Raw genomic sequence first — 19876 nt, forward strand, 5'->3', positions numbered from 1 at the left:
CTTAACCCAACAACAGCCTTGCTGTGACGATTTAACAACTACTTTGCAGACAAAATCTCTCAAATAAGAGCCCATTTGGACACTGATGTTAAAGCAAAATCGACTGATCCAGCACACTTGTTCATGAGATTAGACTGGATGAATTTGAGCTTGTGAGTACTGATGATGTGGACAAGATCCTTGGAAAGGTGAGGAAGACAACATGCCCTCTTGACCCCTGCCCATCATGGCTGGCCGTCCAAGGGAGTGATGCCTTGATGGCACTTCTTAGATGTGTCATCAATGCATCCCTTAGGGACGGTTATGTTCTATCCTCATTGAAAGAAGCGGTTGTTAGACCACTCTTGAAAAAACCCTCCCTTGATCCCCTGTACATGACAAACTACAGGCTTGTTTCCCACCTGCCATTTCTGAGCAAGGTGGTTGAAAAGGCAATTGCTCTCCTGCTCCAAGTGGTCTTGGATGAAGTCGATTTTCTTGATTCATTTCAAACGTGCTTCAGGACTGAATATGGGGTGGAGACTGCCATGGTCGCTTTAACTGATGACCTTCGTCTAGGCATTGACAGAGGGAGCATGACCATGTTGCTGCTTCTAGACCTCTCAGCGGCATTTAATACAATAGATCATGGCATCCTCTTGGAACGCCTGACAGAATTAGGAATCGGAGGCACTGCCTTGCAGTGGTTCCTTTCCTTCCTCTCAGGCAGATTCCAGAGGGTGATGATTGGGGACAGTTGCTCTACAAAAACAGAGCTAAATTGTGGTGTCCCTCAGGGTGCCATTCTCCCCTCAGCCAGTGTCTTCAGGCAGTAATGGATTGGATGAGGGAAAACGAACTCAAGTTGAATCCAGACAAAACCGAGGTATTCATAGTTAATGTTTAAAAAGCCCTCCCTAGACCCCCTGATACGAAGTAATTATCGGCCTGTTTCGCTGCTGCCTTTTTTGGGGAAGGTGATCGAGAGGGCGGTTGCTTTCCAACTTCAAGCAGTCTTGGATGATATGGATTTTCTAGACCCATTTCAAACTGGTTTCCGGGCAGGCTATGGAGTTGAGACTGCCCTGGTCGATGATCTCCGTCTGGGCATGGACAGGGGTAGCGTGTCCCTGTTAGTGCTCTTGGACATCTCAGTGGCTTTCGATTCCATTGACCATGGTATCCTTCTGGAACGCCTGAGGGAGTTAGGTATCGGGGGCACTGCGCTCCAGTGGTTCCGTTCCTACCTCTTGGGCAGATTCCAGATGGTGAAGCTGGGGGACGTGTGCTCTGATAAGAGGGCACTTACATCTGGTGTCCCTCAAGGAGCCATTCTGTCCCCCATGCTATTTAACATTTACATGAAACTGCTTGGAGAGATCATCCGGAGACATGGGGCGTGGTGTTATCAGTACGCTGATGACACCCAAATATGTTTCTCTGTGTCTCCGACTGATGCAGTGACTAGGGATGGCATCTCTCTTCTAGATGCCTGTCTGGAGTCAGCAATGGGCTGGATGAGGGAAAACAGACTCAGCTTGAATCCAGAGAAAACTGAAGTACTTGTGATAGGCTCACCTGGCCTGGGGATGGAAATTTGTCCACCTGTCCTGAATGGGGTCACGCTTCCCCTGAAGGACTCAGTTCACAGTCTGGGGGTGCTTCTGGACTCGTCGCTCCACCTTACATCTCAGGTGGATGCAACAGTCAGGAGCACTTGTTATCAGCTTCGGCTGATACGCCAGCTGCGACCCTTCCTGGGCCGGGAGGACCTTGAAACGGTGGTACATGCTCTGGTAACCTCTCGGTTGGATTTTTGTAATGCGCTCTACATGGGGCAACCCTTGTACCAAACCCGGAAGCTTCAATTAGTGCAGAATATGGCAGCTAGGTTAGTCTCTGGATGCCCCACATAACACCCATTCTTCAAGATCTTCATTGGCTGCCCATTTGCTTCCGGGCCCAATACAAGGTGTTGGTTATTACCTATAAAGCCCTAAATGGCTTGGGCTCAGGGTACTTGGAGGACCGCCTATCCCCATATAATCTGCCCCGCACACTCAGATCGGCCAGGAAGCAATTGTTGAGGGTTCCTAATACGAAGTACATCTCGACTGCACAGAGGGCATTTTCCATCTCGGCCCCGCAGTTTTGGAACTCTCTTCCCGGCGAGCTCCGCTCGGTTACCTCCCTTGACCTGTTTAGGAAGAAGCTGAAGACCTACCTCTTCCAACAGGCTTTCCCCCATGCGTTGTGACATCTGTTCTCCCCCCATTACACTGGCACTTTTAAGCTAGTTTTTGTTGTGGTTTTTAATGTTTGCATTTTTTTATCATGTTTTTAAATCGTGTTTTAAATTTGGTGTAGTTTCATGTGTTTTTATGATGTGGACACTGTTGTAAATTGTACATTGTTTTGTGCTCTTGTTGTAACCCGCTTTGATCTCTTTTGGAAAAGCGGGCTATAAATAAACAGTACTATTATTATTATTATATTATATTATATTATTATTTCAGCACAGAATAAGTAAAGAGATAGTAGAGGAACACCTTGTTAATCTAAATGAATTTAAGTCTCCGGGACCAGATGAACTCCATCCAAGGGTATTAAAAGAACTGGCAAATGTAATATCGGAGCCATTGGCAATAATCTTTGAAAACTCCTGGAAAACAGGAGAGATCCCAGCAGACTGGCGGAGGGCAAACGTTGTCCCCATCTTCAAAAAGGGGAAAAAAGAGGATCCCAACAATTATCGTCCAGTTAGTCTGACATCAGTACTAGGAAAGATTCTGGAGCAGATCATTAAACAGAGAGTCTGTGAACATCTAGAAGGCAATGCCATAATCACAAAAAGTCAACATGGGTTTCAGAGAAACAAGTCATGCCAGACAAACCTAATCTCTTTCTTTGATAAAATTACCAGCTTGGTAGATGAAGGGAATGCTGTGGATATAGTATATCTTGATTTCACTAAGGCCTTTGACAAGGTTTCCCATGACATACTTGCAAACAAGCTGGTAAAATGTGCGCTAGACAAAGGAACTGTTACATGGATCTGTAATTGGTTGACCGGCCGAACCCAAAGGGTGCTCAACAATGGCTCATTTTCATCCTGGAGAGAAGTGACCAGTGGGGTCCCACAGGGCTCTGTCCTGGGCCCAGTGCTATTCAACATCTTTATCAATGACCTGGATGACAGAATTGGGAGCATACTTATCAAATTTGCAGATGACACCAAATTAGGGGGAATAGCTAATACCCCAGAGGACAGGATCAAGATTCAAAATGACCTGAATAGACTAGAAAGCTGGGCCAAAGCTAACAAAATGAAATTCAACACAGAGAAATGTAAGGTATTGCACTTAGGGCGGAAAAATAAAATGCACAGATATAGGATGGGTGACACCTGGCTGAATGAAACTACGTGTGAAAGGGATCTAGGAGTCCAAGTAGACCACAAGTTGAACATGAGTGAACAGGGTGATGCGGCAGCTAAAAAGGCCAATGCTATTTTAGGCTGCATCAATAGAAGTATAGTGTCTAGATCAAGAGAAGTAATAGTGCCACTGTATTCTGCTCTGGTCAGGCCCCACCTAGAATATTGTGTCCAGTTCTGGGCGCCACAATTCAGAAAGGACATTGAGAAACTGGAGCGTGTCCAAAGGAGGGCGACAAAAATGGTGAAGGGTCTGGAAACCATGCCCTATGAGGAACGACTTAGGGAGCTGGGGATGTTTAGCATGGAGAAAAGAAGGTTAAGAGGTGATATGATCGCCCTGTTTAAATATTTGAAGGGATGTCATATTGAGGAGGGAGCAAGCTTGTTTTCTGCTGCTCCAGAGAACAGGACCCGGAACAATGGATGCAAGCTACAGGAAAAGAGATTCCACCTGAACATTAGGAGGAACTTCCTGACAGTAAGGGCTGTTCGACAGTGGAATGCACTCCCTGGGAGGGTGATAGAGTCTCCTTCCTTGGAGGTCTTTAAGCAGAGGCTAGATGGCCATCTGTCAGGGATGCTTTGATTTGGATTTCCTGCATGGCAGGGGGTTGGACTGGATGGCCCTAGTGGTCTCTTCCAACTCTATGATTCTATGATTCTATTATTATTATTATTATTATAGTAGGGGCCCCTAAGCCAGGTATCGAGTTGCAACCTCCAGTCCTAGAGGGGTTCACACTCCCCTCAAAGGACTGTGTTCGCAGTCTGGGGGTGCTTCTTGATCCATCACTTCAGATGAGGAATCAGGTGAATGCAATGGTCAAGAGCGCCTGTTATCAGCTTTGGGTGAAACGCCAGCTGCACCCGTTCCTGGAACCAGGGGATCTTGAAACTGTAGTACACGCATTGGTAACCTCAAGACTCTATTTTTGCAATGCACTCTACATGGGGCTACCCTTGTGCCTAGTCTGGAAACTCCAGTTGGTACAGAATATGGCAGCCAGGCTGATCGCAGGAACAACCAGGAGTGTCCATACAACACCAATACTGAAGTCACTCCACTGGCTGCCAGTTAGTTTCTGGGCACAGTGTTGGTTATCACCTTTAAAGACCTACATGGCTTGGGCCCAACTTATTTAAGGGATAGCCTGCTTCCATATAATCCGTCCGGTACACTCAGGTCCTCTGGGAGAAATTTATTACAGCCCTTGATGACGCGACCTCCCAGAGGACATTTTCTGCAACCACTCCCAAGTTATGGAATGGCCTGCCAGATGAGATCCGTCAAATCACTAATTTAGACAGCTTTAAGAAAGCTGTTAAGACAGTTCTCTTCTGACATGCCTTCCCGGAGTAAAATACTCGGCCACACAAGACTCACCCACACAAGACTCCCCCACACAGATGATGACTCGGCTCATGTTTATTGGCTATTGGTATTGGTTATTGTTTGGTTTTAACTGTTGAATTTTTATCCTTATACTGTTTAATCCTTTTTAAGGGGGGGAGACATTATGTATATATTGAGGTATTTTAATCTTTGTACGCCGCTTTGATTGTCTCAACAAAAGCGGGATAGAAATAAAAGTTTTATTTATTTTAGTTTTTATTTGATCATGCCCTATGTTTTTCTTGAAATAGCCTACATTTTGCAGTACCTTATCCTCTTTTGCAGTTAGGACATTGGGTCACCCTGATAAAATGGCAAAACCAAGGTTTGTTTATTGGAATTTATATATTCAAAACATATTCTCAAGACATGGATGGTTGAATCTATGGATAAAAAAAGTGGCTGACTGTAAAAGCTCAAAACACTCATATAAATTCATGAGATGCGTAATCATCTTCCATGGGGAGGACCTTCTGGAATCCGTCCTTTACATAAAGTTGAAATAGAGGACAGGGCCTGGAAAAGAAGGGCACCTTGCATTTTATATAAGGGACACCATTTTACTATGCCATTGCATTTAATGGGATTTGAGCATCCTCAGTTTTTCTTCTGTGGGCCATAGTGGGGGCCTAGTTGGAGAAACCCTCACGCTTCCCCCCTTTCCTATCTCTCTCTCTAGAGGTATGAGATGAGGACCAGATATGCAAAGGAGGACAAAGGACTGCAAAATGGAAGACCTTTAAAAAATGTAGAACACGACCAAAGAAAAGCTAAAAACACTTCTAGAAAAAAATAAATCATGCTTCTTAGTCATGCTCAAAATGGAGGACATTCAAGAAAAATGTAGGACATGCCCAAAGAAAAACATTCAAAACACATTTAAAATAAACCTATGCTTTCTTAGTGATGCTCAGAATGGAGGATCTTTTGGAATGTCCCTCCCTGGGCAGAGAAGGCTGAAAACACTCATAGAAACACACAGATAAAGCCATGCTTTCTAAGCCATGATCAGAATGGAGGATCCTTCCAGAATAATGGAGGCCATGCCCTAATAATAATAATAATGCTTTAAAAACCACTTATATAAAAAAAACACCCTCATCTCATGTACAAATATAAACCCATGCTTCTTAACCCTGCTCCAAATGAAGGGCCCATTTAGAATGTCCTTCCTAGACAGAGAAGGATGAAATGTAGGACAGGTCTTGGAAAAAGGAGGACCCCTCTTGGGTTGGGGGTGTGCCTATATGTCCCCCTTTTCCCTTGCAGCAGGGGTAAGCCTCTTTGCCTTGGTGCTCCTTCTTTGCTCCAAGAGGAAATGATGCTGCTGCTGCTGCTGGTGGAGCCTGGTTTAATTACAGCTCCAGACAGACTCTCATTGGAAGAGCAAGGAGCAGCAGCAGCCATTTCCTCCTCCCTCCCTCCTTCCCTCTCTTTGCAGCTGGATTGCCCCTCCTTCCTTCCTTCCCTCCTTCTTTCCTTCCTTGTCTGGGACTTGGGGTCCTTTCTCTCTCCAGCCAACTTTGCTCCAGCCCCACCAGGTCCCCTGTTTTTTTTTTCCTTTGGAGGAGATGCAGCCCTGCAAAAAGCACTGATATAGAGGGGCTTGGGAGGCCTCATTGCTTCCAGTGCTGCTGCTGCTGTTGTTGTTGTTGCTGCTGCAGGAGCAGCCAAGCCCATGGAGTCCCTCCTGCTTCTCCTCTTACTACTCCTCCTCTAGCTCCACCGTGGATCCCTTAGTACTTCTGCTACTACTACTGCTACCACCGCCTTCCCAGCCTGCCTTTGTTGTCTGCTATGTGGAGGTAAGATGGGGGCTGCCCCTCTCTTTTTGGGTTTTGGAGGTCAGGGTGGCCAGGTTTTAGTCCTTCTCTTCCTCCTCCTCCTCCTCCTTTGCAAGGACTTGTCCTCCATTTCAAGGCTTCTCTGCCCAGGAGGGGTTCCAAAGGGTCCTCCATTTTGGGCATGACTAAGAAGCACAGATTCAGACTTTGTAGGTGTTTTGTGTATAGTGTTTTGAGCTCATTTGTTTTGGCCATGTCCACTCTTTCCCCGCTGAAGGTCCTCCATTTTGAACAGGAATATACATTCATACTTTATAGGAGTGTCTTGAGCACATTTAATTTGTACATGTCCTCCCTATTTCTCCTTAAGGTCCTCCATTTTGAGCAGAAGTATCAATTCAGATTTTATAATAATGTTTTGAGCTCATTTAATTTGTACATGTCCTCCCTGTTTCCCTTGAAGGTCCTCCACTTTGATCAGAAGAATACATTTATGTGTTATAGGAGTGTTTTGAGCTTTTTGTTTTGGGCATGTCCTCCCCTTTTCTCCTTAAAGGTCCTCCATTTTTGAGCACGAATTCAGATTTTATAGTTATTTTGACCATGTCCTCCCTTTTCCCTTGAAGGTCCTCTGTTTTGAGCAGGACTCAGAAGCATACATTCATACTTCATAAGAGTGTTTTGAGTTTATATATTTTGGTTATGCCCTCTCTTTTCCTCTGAAGGTCCTCTATTTTGAGCATGAGAAAGATCAATTCAGATTTTATGGGAGGGTTTAGAGCTTTTTGTTTTGGGCATGTCCTCCATTTTGAGCAGGACTCAGAAGCATGGATTTACATTTCTAGGAGGGCAGGGCGGCCAGAGGTGTGGGGGTCCTCCTTTTCCAGGTTCTGTCCTCCATTTCCACCTTCTCTGCCCAGGAGGGATTCCAAAAGGTTCTCCATTTTGAGCATGAGAAAGATAAATTCAGATTTTATGGGAGTGTTTTGAGCTTTTTATTTGGTCTTGTCCTCCCTTTTTCCTTGAAGGTCCTCCATGTTGAGCAGAAGCATGACTTCAAATTTTATATGAGTGCCTTGAGATTCATTTTGGTCATGTCTTCCCTTTTTTTTCTTGGAAATCCTCCATTTTGAGCATGAATTCACATTGTATCGGGGTGTTCTGAGCTTATTCAATTTGGTCATGTCCTCTCTTTTTGCTCAAAGGTCCTCCATTTTGAGCAGAAGCATACATTCAAATTTTATAGGAGTGTTTTGAGCTTTTGTTTTAGTCATGTCCTCCCTTTTTCCTTGAAGATCCTCCAGGACTCAGAAGCATGAAGGTTTTATATCAGAAATAATCCAGTTTGAGACTGCTTTAACTGCTCTGGCTCAATGCTAGGAAAACCTGGGAATTGTGGTTTTGTGAGACATTTAGCCTTCTCTGTTGGAGAGCTCTGGAACCACAACAAACTACAGTTCCCAGAATTCCCAAGCATTGAACTAGGGCAGTTAAAGCAACCTCAAACTGGATTATTTTTGCAGTGTGTTTTGGCCCCTAGTTCAAGATGAGGTGGAACAAAGTCATCCTTTTAATCTAGTGGTTCCCAAACTTTGGTCCTCCAAATGGACTAAATCTCTCAGAATTCCTGGCTGTTGGCCAGGCTGATAGGGGCTTCTGGAAGTTGAAGTCCAACATACTGTACCCAGAAGATCCAAGTTTTATATCTGCTGCTTTAATCCCAAGCAAACAAGGAGGGAAGGAAAGATGGAAGGAAGGAAGGAGGCAGGGAGAGAAGGAGGAAAGAAAAATCTGTAAACTTTCCATAGTTTCCCTCCTCCTCCTCTGGCTTCAGTCTTCAAAGGAAGGAATGTGGGATTCATCTTGGGATGCCTGCAGGGCAATTGTGGTTACAGATGTTCCTCATTACTTTGCCAAGTGGAAGCCTTTCCCCTCTTCATGCCATAACCTTTTTTTGTTGAGAGACACACAGGAGAGAGAAGAGCTTGAGAAAATCATAAATAAAAATGGCGAGTTGATATGTAATTTATTTTGAGCTGAGAATGCTGCTTTTTTATTTTTATAAAGTGTGGTTTGGTCTGGACCATGTGGACTTGAGACTGGAGGCGGTTGATGCCTATAAAGTCCTGGAGACGGGAGTTTTCCTGTCAAGTTGCTTTGCCAAGTTGTTTTTCTTAAAAATGGCAACCCTATGCATGACTTTGCATACTTCAGCTTCATTTGCCTGTGCTGCTGGGAAACTGTGCAAATGCTAATGTGCATTAATAGCTGTTAATCTGGTTCTCTGAGGAACATCTAAGTCTTTTTTTTTCTTTTTGGTTTGTTTTATTGTCCTCTATGGGCTTGTGATTTCAGCTGTATTAAATGTATGATGTAGCAAAAGTATTAAAAGAAATAGTTTGCTGCATCATACTACATGGTGATTGGTGCTTACCTGGCAGCCTTTCCAATATTTTAGTTAGGGATATGTTGAGATATGAAATACTTTGGTCTTTTTAGGAGTTGTATGCACAGGAGATTCAATGTGATGTAGTGGTATGAGCTTTGGACTATAATTCTGGACAGCCGCGTTTGAATCCTGTTGTATGACCTTGGGCTAGTCACACACTTTCAGCCTCAGAGGATGGCACTGGCAAGCCCTCTCTGAAGAAACTTGCCAAGAAAACTCTGTGATGGGTTCATCTTAGGGTTGCCATAAGTCAGGAACAACTTGAAGGAACACAGCAACAATAACAGCAGTGCATAGTAGATCTGTGCAGTAGATCCGCATATTCTGTGACTCTTAGACCTCATGTGCTCTAGTTCTAGAGGTTTATTATGGCTTTTGTGTGCCCATATCAGGGCCATTATTTTCTTTTCCTTCCCAGCAAGTTTACCAACACCAATTGCCCACTGATTCTCCTTACTCTATGGATGTGTTCTTTATACAGCCACATTTTAAATGTTGTTAATTGGAATAGTTCTGTTTCACAGTAACACACCTTTTTGGTAAGTTTTGGAGGCAATAGGCCACTTGGTCAGATGCATTTCATGCTACCTTAAACAGATTATTGTCTGCAAAAAAATTGCTTACAACATTTTTATACTGCATTTCTGTCATAGTGTTCCAAGACATACTGGCTCTTTGATCTTTATAAGTCTTCCATAGTAATTTGCATTTTGTTACAAGTCTGTACTGCACTTCTTAAAGACTAGTGATAATCTGTAAGCATAATGAAAGCAGACATGACATAGTTTGTTTCTCTGCATCTTAAGTAGTCAGCCTTGAGTAACACAGGTTAACCCTGTTTCCCTTAACTGCTCCCTCATTAACTGAAATGAAAGCTGTTGACAGTTTTCTTTGCTCTCACATCAACAACAGTGGTCCAAAATCTGTTCTGTGTATTCTTTTCATATACAGTTGGCCCTCTGTATTCACAGATTCTTTACCTGCAGATTCAAGCATCAGAGCTTGAAAATACCCAAAGAATAAACCATTTTCAAAAAGCAAACCTTGATTTTACCATTTTATATATGGGTCACTATTTTATTATCCATTGTATGTAAGAGGACTAGGAACATCCATGGATTTTGTTATCCACAGGGGGTCCTGGAATCAAACCTGAGTGAATACCAAGGGCCCACTGTATAGAAAAATGGACCTGTGTAGCAATATTGTCCGTCAAGAAAATATTTGCTGTATATAGTGGGCCCTTGGTATCCATTGGGGTTTGGCTTCAGGACCCCCGTGGATACCAAAATCTGTGGATACTGAAGTCCCATAACATACCATGGTATAGTAAAAGGGTGTCCCTTATATAAAATGGCAAAATCAAGGTTTGCTTTTGGGATTTTTTTTTTAATCCTTTCAATTTTTGGATGCTTGAATCTGTGGATAAAGAATCTGCAGATATAGAGGGTAGACTGTATTCATTTGCAGAGTGGGGTTAAGAGACAGATCTTACTATCTGAAATACATAGGTTTGTTTTGTACAACTGTAGTTTACATCACCTAGAAAAGCTGTGGACTGCTTGCCCCACACTTCAAAAGGTGTGAAGATCTGGCAGACTTATCAGTCTGTCTGGAACATGTAAATCTGTCTGGGAAATGGGTAGCCCTCTAGCTAGCCACAATACCTCTAGCTGGCATGGCAAGTGGACAGAGATAATGGGAGCTGTAGTGTGGCAGATCATAGGTTTATGCTGTCTGAACTGCACCAGTGTACTTGGGATATTGGGGGGGGGGATAGGAAGGATCTGAATTAGGACAGGCCCCACATTTTGGTACCTGGCATGTTTATAACTGTACGATTCATAATGGGATGTCTTATATTTAAGCCTTATGAAAATGAAGAGGATCATGAGTTTAGTGGGCTTGTAGACAAGAACTTCTTGATGGATTTTGCCCTGTTGATTAAATCTGTCTTTCTTTTACTCTGACTTATGGTGATCCTCTCATCAGGTTTTCTTGTTGATACTTGAGGAGATTAGCATTGCCTTCCTCAAAGACTGACTTTGACACACCTATAGGTGTCCATGGCTGAGAGGGGCTTTGAACCCTGGTCTCCCAAAGTTCTAAGTCTGACACTCAGACCATTACACTGTGTTAGCTTCACTTTGCTATTAAGGGCTCCCAAATCCTGTTGTCTGAAAGAGTTGCCTCTGCTGTGAATAAACAGTATTCTGGTTTCTTGCTACTTAAAAGGAATCTGTCTCTTTTGCCCCTCCAGAAACACAACAGCCGCGTGTTAACAGACACAATGCAGTGCTTTTAATACTGTTATCATGCCAGGGAGACTTTTCATTATACTATATTACAGTCATGACTACCTTTAGAAAACGGTTGCATGTTTTGGCTACACACTGAAGATGTTTCATTCATAGTTTAGATTTGGGCCTCTCAGTCGAAATTAATCTGAGTGCAGTATATGCACTTGCTGGCAGTTGTTCATATTCTAGATGGCTTTCCTTGGGTTGTACTTCACATTGTAGAGCTATTGTATTTCCCTAAAACTGGACATGCAGTATCTCAAAGTCTTGGAAGTGCAATGCATCTGTTGTTTAAAGCCATTATGGATACACAGTCACAAAGACTGTGATACAGCAGGTGTATTGTGGACTAGGAGATGGAGAACCTTTGTCCCTCAAGATGTTGTGCACTTTTGTGGAGTTGTGAAAGATTTTGTGCCTTGGTATGCATATTCAATATAAATTATGACTATCCTTGTGCTCTGCATATGCTTTGGGCTGCAAAGCCGTTGCTTATGTTATCTGTAAATTAACACAACTGATGGATACCAGGTTAGGAAAGTGTGCTGTAAAGAAAGGTGAACCATGTAGGTTTCTTATTCCCATTCAAGTTATGAACGTGTTTGTTGTTGTGTGCCTTCAAGTCATTTCCGACTTAAGATGACCCTAAGGCGACCCTATCATAGGGTTTTCTTGACAAGCTTTTTCAGTGGTGGAGTAGCTGTCCTCTGAGGGTGAGAGAGTGTGAGTTGCCTAGGGTCACCCAATGGGTTGACATGGCTAAGCTGGGATTCAAACCCTTATCTACAGACTCATAGTCCAGTGCTCAAGCCACTACACCACACTGGCTCTAGCTATGTAGCATTTTAAAATTGATGAGGTATATGGTTGGGTCACTCTCCTGAAATTGTATGGGATAGGTCTTTGTGTTGATATTGGCAGGCTTCAATGCTTCACAGGAAGTGCACATGTACAGACAAATCAAACAAAGCTATATTGGAAATGGCTTTCAGAGTGGGTCCTTATGGTCATGTACATAGTGTATATTGACACACTACATCTTCTGGACAAAAATTTGGATTTGGGAAGTGTCCATGTCATTGAAAGGACAAAGGTTCACGTGTCACCTGGGCTCTCATCTGTTTTGAATATTTAAATGTTCACATGTGCAACCACAGGATGCAATGTTTGGAAAGCTTGTATGAATTAAGTGCCTTTCTTTTGGATCTCTGATTACTTTGGAGAAGAACTGTATACTTTGTTATGCCAAAGTTCTGTCCTAGTGTGGATTCATGCAGCTTGCTTGTTTTGTTGTTGTGTGCCTTAAAGTCATTTTCAACTTATTGACCCTAAGGTGAACCTATCATGGGGTTTTCTTGGCATGTTTCTAAAGAGGGGTTTTGTCATTGCCGTCTGTTCTCCAGACTCATAGTCCAATGCTCAAACCACTACGCCACGGCATGCAAGCTTTTCATGGGGCTACCATGCACATTGGTGGTCTTGTGAATTGGACCTTGCAAGAGGATTATGTTAAGAATTTGTAGCAAGCTGCTTCATTCCATATCTTAAATGCTTGGAAAACATTTTTGTTGTTTTCGTGTATCTTCGAGTCATTTCTGACTTATGGTGATCTTAAGGCAAACCTATTATGGGGTTTTCTTGGCAGACACTGTGAAATTAAAGGGGTGTAAACTATTGCTGGAAATCCCAAAAGTTTTTTTTTTTTGAAGAGCCTATAAAAATAAAAGTGTTATACAGTCGTCCCTTCCCTTATGCGGGGGATCCATTCCGGACCCCTTTGCGTAAGGGAAAAACGCGGATGCTCAAGCCCCATGCAAATGAATGGGGCTCGTGCCCATGGTGGCACGGTGGCAGCACGTGCCATTGCTTTCTTCCAGCACGCGGCTCCCTTCCTTCCGGTGCGGCTTCCAGAGTATGCTGGAAACCGTGTAAAATGCACCCGCGTATAACGCGGGCACACTGTAGTGTAATCTTGCTTCCACAAATAAGCAAAGTGTTGTGTTTCAGTGGAACTTATAGCACTAATAGCTTTATTAATGTAAGAATTTTCATGGATACAAAACTGTGGATGGACGGACAAGTGTGAATTTTGAGCTACGGGTACTGTACAAGCATTATTTCACACACACCTCACACTGCTGTCAGTGTATTCTTGAATCTGTGAGGCTGAGCAGAGAGTGGCTGGCTTATTCATTGATACCCAAACTTTTTGGATTATGTTGTAGAGGTGGGTTTTGTTTTGTTTTTTGGTGGTTTGCTAATTTCTGGAACCATCTTACAGAATTAAACCCTTTCTTAATAGAAGTTGTTACTTTTATATTGATGTATTCAGTGGAAATAATGGTAGTGGGGTTATGTTTCCCCCAGATGTGACATATCAGCTACCTAAAGTTATAAATCTTTCACAGTTCCTACTCTAGTGTACTCCTCTTCCTACAATTATCCTTCTTAGTGTATAGGGTTGCATCCAGCCACTTCACTCTCCTTTTGTCCCTCACTTTGCCAATAATCATACCTTTGACTTTATTCTTGCCTCTGACATTTACCACCATCCCTTTTGGCCTTCCCACTGTCCCACAGATACGAAGTGCAAGTGCATTTCTCATGATAGCTTGTGGTTGATAGCCAATATAGTGTAGTGGCTTGAGTGCTGGACTACGACTGAGGAGACTAGGGTCTTCGATTCCCAGATCAGCCATAAAACACACTGGGTGACCTTGGGGAAGCCATACTCTCAGCCTCAAGGGAAGGCAATGGCAAACCTCTGAAATAATCTTACCAAGAAAAACCCCATGATAGGTTTTCCTTAGGGTCGACATAAGTCAGAAATGATGTGAAGGCACACAGTAACAACAACAGCTTGTCTGTAGGAAAATATGTCTTGGAGCTGGGATTACATACTGGGTGGAGCATACAAGCCTTTCCCCCTCTTGTGCTGTTCCTGATGGTGGTTCAAGTACCTTTGTGGTGAAAATATATTCAGGCCAGTATGAGAAATACTGAACTGGTTGATTCTTTCATGGGCTTCCACTCTTCAAAACTGCAGAAAAGTTGTAGAAGAAAATGGCATAGGTTGCTTATTAGGAGTTACTGAGCATTTTCTCAGGTGCAGCAGAAAGTTAAAGGAAAAACTAAAAGTACAGCAAATAATTCGTAAAGAAGGTTAAAATAGATCAAGTATGTTACTTTTCATTAGAAATGTTGGTGTGCAAGATTGATTTTTAGTCATTTACATGCTGTTTTATAGAAGCTGTGACATAGAAAAGCCAATTTTTTTGCCAGTTCATAAGGAATCCTAGCTGAGCATGTGCATCTGTGTCTAACCTTTACAGAAATGTATTTCATAGCTCCACATTCTTCCTATCAAGCAGATGGCTGATGGTTTTTGATGTCCTAGGCATTTGGTGAAGGTGATGTTAGACAGATTTGTTGCTGACTCAGTTCTTGTTGAAGAAATCTCAAAGCTTACACAGGAACTGTTTTTGAACCATGATGTGTCCTAACTCCTTCTCCTACTTTCTTCCTAGTTCAAACACTTGTTTAAATAAGAGAAAATATTAAAAACATTTTTGAACTGACTGGTAATCTTGAACTTTTGAACTGATAAAACTCTGGTATTATTAAAACATTTTACTGTAGATTAGAATGGGGTTGTGCACATTGGTACTCTAGGACAGTAGTTCCCAAGCTTTGGCCCTCCATTTGTTTTGGACTTCAGTTCCTAGAAGCCCCAGCCAACTTGGCCAGCAGTAAGGAGTTGTGGGAGCTGAAGTCCAAAACTTCTAGAGGATCACAGGCTGGGAACCACTACTAGGATAACTGATATTTTGTAAAACATGGGGGAGGCAAAATACATTCTTCCAGATGTTGTTGGACTGAAGCTCCCAGCAGCCCTTGTCAGCATGCTCAGTAATGTAGCTTAGCAACATCTGAAGGACCCATTGATTCCCAACCAGTTGTTATAGACTCTTAAGTTGTAATAGACTCCAAAGCCGATTGAGGAATTGTGTAAACTGTCTTGTATAGAGCAGCCTTGGGAACCCAGGGTGTATGAGGAAGCAACATCCAAACTGAGCTGTCCATATATGTTGTTGTGTGCCTTCAGGTTGTTCCAACTTATGAGGAGAACCTATCATATGGGTTTCTTGGCAGGTTTCTTCAGAGAGTTGCCATTACCATCCTCTGCAGCTGAGAGAGTATGACTTGCCCAAGGTCACCAGTGGGTTTCCATGGCTGAGCTGATATTCAAACCCTGGTCTCCAGAGTCAGAGGCCTGTTACAGATAGGCCAAAATAAAGCTGCTTCGAGTCACTTTGGAGGTATGGTATTTCAATGATGCATGCGTCCTAAGAGTCCAAAAGCCACACCAAATCTGCACTCCAGTCCTTAGAACTGGCGTGTGGCTTTTCGGACTCTTAGGACGCATTGCCTCATGAAATACCAACCTCCCCCAAAGTGCCTCGAAGCCAGCTTTCTTTTGGCCTGTCTGTAACAGGCCATAGTGCAAACTACTACTGTATACCACACTGGCTTTCTCCATGAATATGTGTACTGTAAGCAGGAAGTGTTTGAACAAATTAACCTTGAAAAGTAGTGGCAGTGGCTGCCTTCTTGGACCTGCCAGGTCAAGTGTTGCTTTCTCAGATATTTTTTTGTCCATAGTGTGACTTCATATTGAGCAGTAAACATGTCTGAATCAATCCTAAGATATCTGGAGGTTTTTGGGTCTGTTTCATTCTGTGCTTGGGCTGGGAACACAACGTGTTGGCTGCCAGAGAATTCTTCTTCCCCAGATATAGGAAGTTGCTGAATTTCTTGAAGTACTGTATTCACTTTTTTTCGAGTTGTCTGTCAGTTTGGCAGATGACTGCAGAAGCACCTCACTAAGAGCTCCAGCAACAGGTTTACACCTTGTTTCTTCCATTAAGTTCATTGTTACCATTATCATATAGCTTTTAAAAAATAATTATTTAATTGCTGTGAGGAACAATCATTGCTTTAGTGATATAGCTAAAACATTAAAAAGGAGCAGACAAAATCCTGGTTGGAATAAGAAGAGAGGAACCCTCTAAGCTTGTGTCATTAATCACCTGAAAGCTAGGAGAGCAATCTCCTTTTCAACAGCCATTCAAAGGCCAGTAATGAGGAAGCCAACCTTACCTGCCTGGGAGGAAGTCCCCAAACTGGACTAATTTAAAGAAAAGCTGCCAGCTTCCATACATGTGTATGGGAATCTTGAGGAGGCTAGGTGATTCATGTTGATTGTTAAAACAAAGGCTGATTGGAGTCCAGTGTCATTTTCATGCTCTTAAGTATTTATTAGAGCCAGTAAATGTCTTCCTTAGAATATGATATTTTTTAAAAAAAGATATGTTGAATGTAAATTGGACTTTGACATGATGATTTCTAAAAACATCTAGTTGATCAAAGATGTCCCTCCTTCCCTTGACTATGACATTCAGTATTTGTGGTTTCTGCTGTTAGAGTTTGATGTGCTTGTCCGTCTATCCTAAATAGGCAGGTATTTGACAGAATAGTCCTTTTCATAAAGAATAGCAGGTTTGGAGCTATATTAATGTCACATGAGCTGTGTTCAATAGATCTAACAACTTGTTCTTAAGATGTCTTTATTCTTTAATTTCCCCCAGATCTCACCCTGGTAGTGTTAATTACTTCATTGCACCAAACCATCAGAGTCAATCTTGAACAAAAATTGTCCAGACGTTGGATGGTGTGATAGTGATGTTCATACTTCAGGTTTACACTTCCTTTCCACACAAATGAATGTGACATTTTTCACCACAAAAAGCTCACTTCTGTGGCCTGAATAAATTATTCATGGTAAGCATAAATTCATAATTTTGATCTCTTCCCCAATTCTGCCACATTGGAATAACTTATTACAGTGAGCCCTTTGTATTCTTTGGAGTTTGGTTCTAGGATCTCCACTGCCCCCCCAGCTAATGGTGTCCCTTATATAAAATGGTAAAATCAACATTTGGTTTTTGGAATGGGGGTATTTTCAAGCTATGGATAGTTGAATCTGTGGATTCAGAAATTGCGGATATGGAGGATCAGATGTACTGTATTCTGCTTTGGCTGTTCATGGGATAGGGTGAGGAGCTATGAATGGCACGGATTCCATCATTTGCCTTTTGTAAGAAGCGTGCTCAGGATACTGAGGATGGCAGTGGGTCCCAGAACAGATCAAACCTGAACACTTCCTGGAAGCCAAGATGACTAAACTGAGGCTGTTGTACTTTGTCCACATCCTAAGAGATGACTCACTACAAAAGAAATAATGCTAGGAAAGATGGAGGGTATTAGAAAGAGAGGTAGACTGCATGGATAGACTCAATCAAGGAGGCCATGGCTCTGAGCCTGCAGGATCTGAGCAGAGGGGTGAGGATAGGGGTCTTTGAGGTGTCTCATTCCCAGGGTCATAATGAGTCAAAGGTGACTCAAAGGCAGGTAACATCAAGAAAATCAAAATGAAGATTTCAGTGCACATGACCTGCCTACTCCATTTAAAACCAGCCTTTTTAGCTATAAAGACCAGGATGCTCAAAGAACAACAACAAACCTATTTTTGGAATCAGATGTCTTCTCTTTGCATTCATGGCCTGTGAGCTTCTGATGCTTCTCCAGACTTAGCATGTACACAATGTAGGCCCTGGGTGAGAAGTGTAGCCTGCCAGGTGTTGCTGAGTTGCTGCTCCCAGCAACCCTAGATGGCAGAGCCAGTGGTGAGCTATGCCGGGAAGTGAAATTCATAAACATATAGGTTGTGGTTTTCAGATTCTTCTAGATTATTTTGTTTGAGCTATTAATGAAATCTGGAGAGCTATGTTCATGTAAAAAGCAAGTTGTTGTGCTCAAAGCCAGAAGAAGAAATGATGCAGGCTGTTGACTAAATATCCATTTTATCAGAGCAGGAAGTGGATTTGAACTTTTGATCTGTTGGCAATGGCTGTCATGGTAAGGCAGTATAGGGAAAAGATAAAGAGCAAGTTTGTTGTTGTTTTCTGCTTTTGTTGTTGTTGTTTCCAACTTATGGCAACCTGCAACTAAGGCAAACCTATCATGGGGTTTTCCTGGCGAGTTTCCTCAAAGGGGATTTGCCATTGCCATCCTCTGAGTCTGAGAGAGTGTGCCTTGCCCAAGGTCACCCAGTGGGTTTCCATGACCGAGCCAGGATTCAAACACTGGCCTCCAGAGTGGTTGAATTCAAAGATATAGCCATGTTAGTCTGTAAAATCTGTACGTAGAGAGATCTTGTAGCACCTTTGAGACTAACTGAAAGAAAGAAGTTGGCAGCATGGGCTTTTGTAGACTAAAGTCTGAAAACTCATGCTGCCAACTTCTTTCTTTCTCTTAGTCTCAAACGTGCTACAGGATCTCTACATCCTGGTCAACAAAGTCCTAGTCTAACACTCAAACCACTACCAGGCTGGCTCTCCAAAGGGCAAGTACTAATTATCTTTTGGTTTGCATTCTTTAAATAGCCAGCCTGGTTCATGTAAGCATTTGGAGCAGTGACAATGACAGTGCTTTATTGTTTCCCTGATCTAGTATATTCTTTCTTTTTGAAGCTACCCTTTCCAGTTGGTGACTAATAAACAGCTCATTGTCTGATTTACTCTTCTGGCTTTAGGCTGCAGGATTGTAAGAGCAGTCAGTCTGAATGGAGTAATCAGCAGGACCTGGCACTGAGCTGTATTTTTACATAGGGCAGGAACCAGCCTTGGCTCCATCAGTTGCTGGAATTAGACTAGGGAAAAATGGTGAATGGATATCTTGACCTTTTTCCTTCTTTAAAAAAATCACACACACACATTCAAAGTCTAAATAGGAGTTGTTTGTGCTCCAATTAATGCTTTTTGTTGCTGAGAATTAGGAGTGTTCTGCCCTATCAACTCTGCTCCTCGGGTTGAAAAGTTGAAAACTTTCCACTCAAGAATGATTAAACTTGCCTCTTTATGAAACTTTCCCATATTTTATGGCTTCTTTCTGTGCCGTGTTTTAATCTGCTCAATAAATTTGTATTTTACATCTTGCCACAGCTGGAAGGGCAACTGGCTATGTGGAGCCATGCTGAAAGGGATTAGTTTATGGAAAAACTATAAATGTGTATAGACGCATGTTCCTTGGTGAATTTTAAGTGTTACATCATGGCAAGATGGTGATTAGGAATGATCTCTGTGCTCCTTTTTTCTTTTTTCTTTTTTACCTTGTAGAACAGGTTGGAAAAGTGTGGTCCTTGAACCACTTAAGGCTCAGGAGAAGTCTTTTTCTAAATCCCAAAGATGGTGAAAATCCCCTCCCCCTCCATATCTCTGACAGACATTGGAGAGCATTTTCTTTTTGTGAGAGGAGATGTAGCCCTCCAAGATCTCCTAGGGGCTATACAGTTTATACAGGTTTATACAGTTGCCCACCCCATAGCAACATCAGTGCCAAGTAAAATTCTGACATTATACTGATTTTGTGTAAGATCAAAGTGCTTTATGGTCTGTATTGTGTTTGTCCTTG

The 19876-nt window shown here is 42.6% G+C and overlaps 1 protein-coding gene across 2 annotated transcripts in view; it reads left to right on the top strand.

Moving 5' to 3' along the window:
• Positions 1 to 6216: 6216 nt before the first annotated feature.
• The window catches only part of ACVR1 (activin A receptor type 1), a 109638-nt gene continuing 95978 nt past the window's right edge, over positions 6217 to 19876 (top strand). For both annotated transcript variants that reach the window (XM_042475028.1, XM_042475010.1), the window contains exon 1: positions 6217 to 6616. Coding sequence is in view for 1 of the 2 variants with exons in the window: in XM_042475010.1 (XP_042330944.1) it covers positions 6609 to 6616 (8 nt within the window). In the remaining variant the exon portion in view is untranslated. The remainder of the gene's footprint in view (positions 6617 to 19876) is intronic.

This window comes from Sceloporus undulatus, chromosome 1 (genome assembly GCF_019175285.1).
Source record: "Sceloporus undulatus isolate JIND9_A2432 ecotype Alabama chromosome 1, SceUnd_v1.1, whole genome shotgun sequence".
Lineage (NCBI taxonomy): Eukaryota > Metazoa > Chordata > Lepidosauria > Squamata > Phrynosomatidae > Sceloporus > Sceloporus undulatus.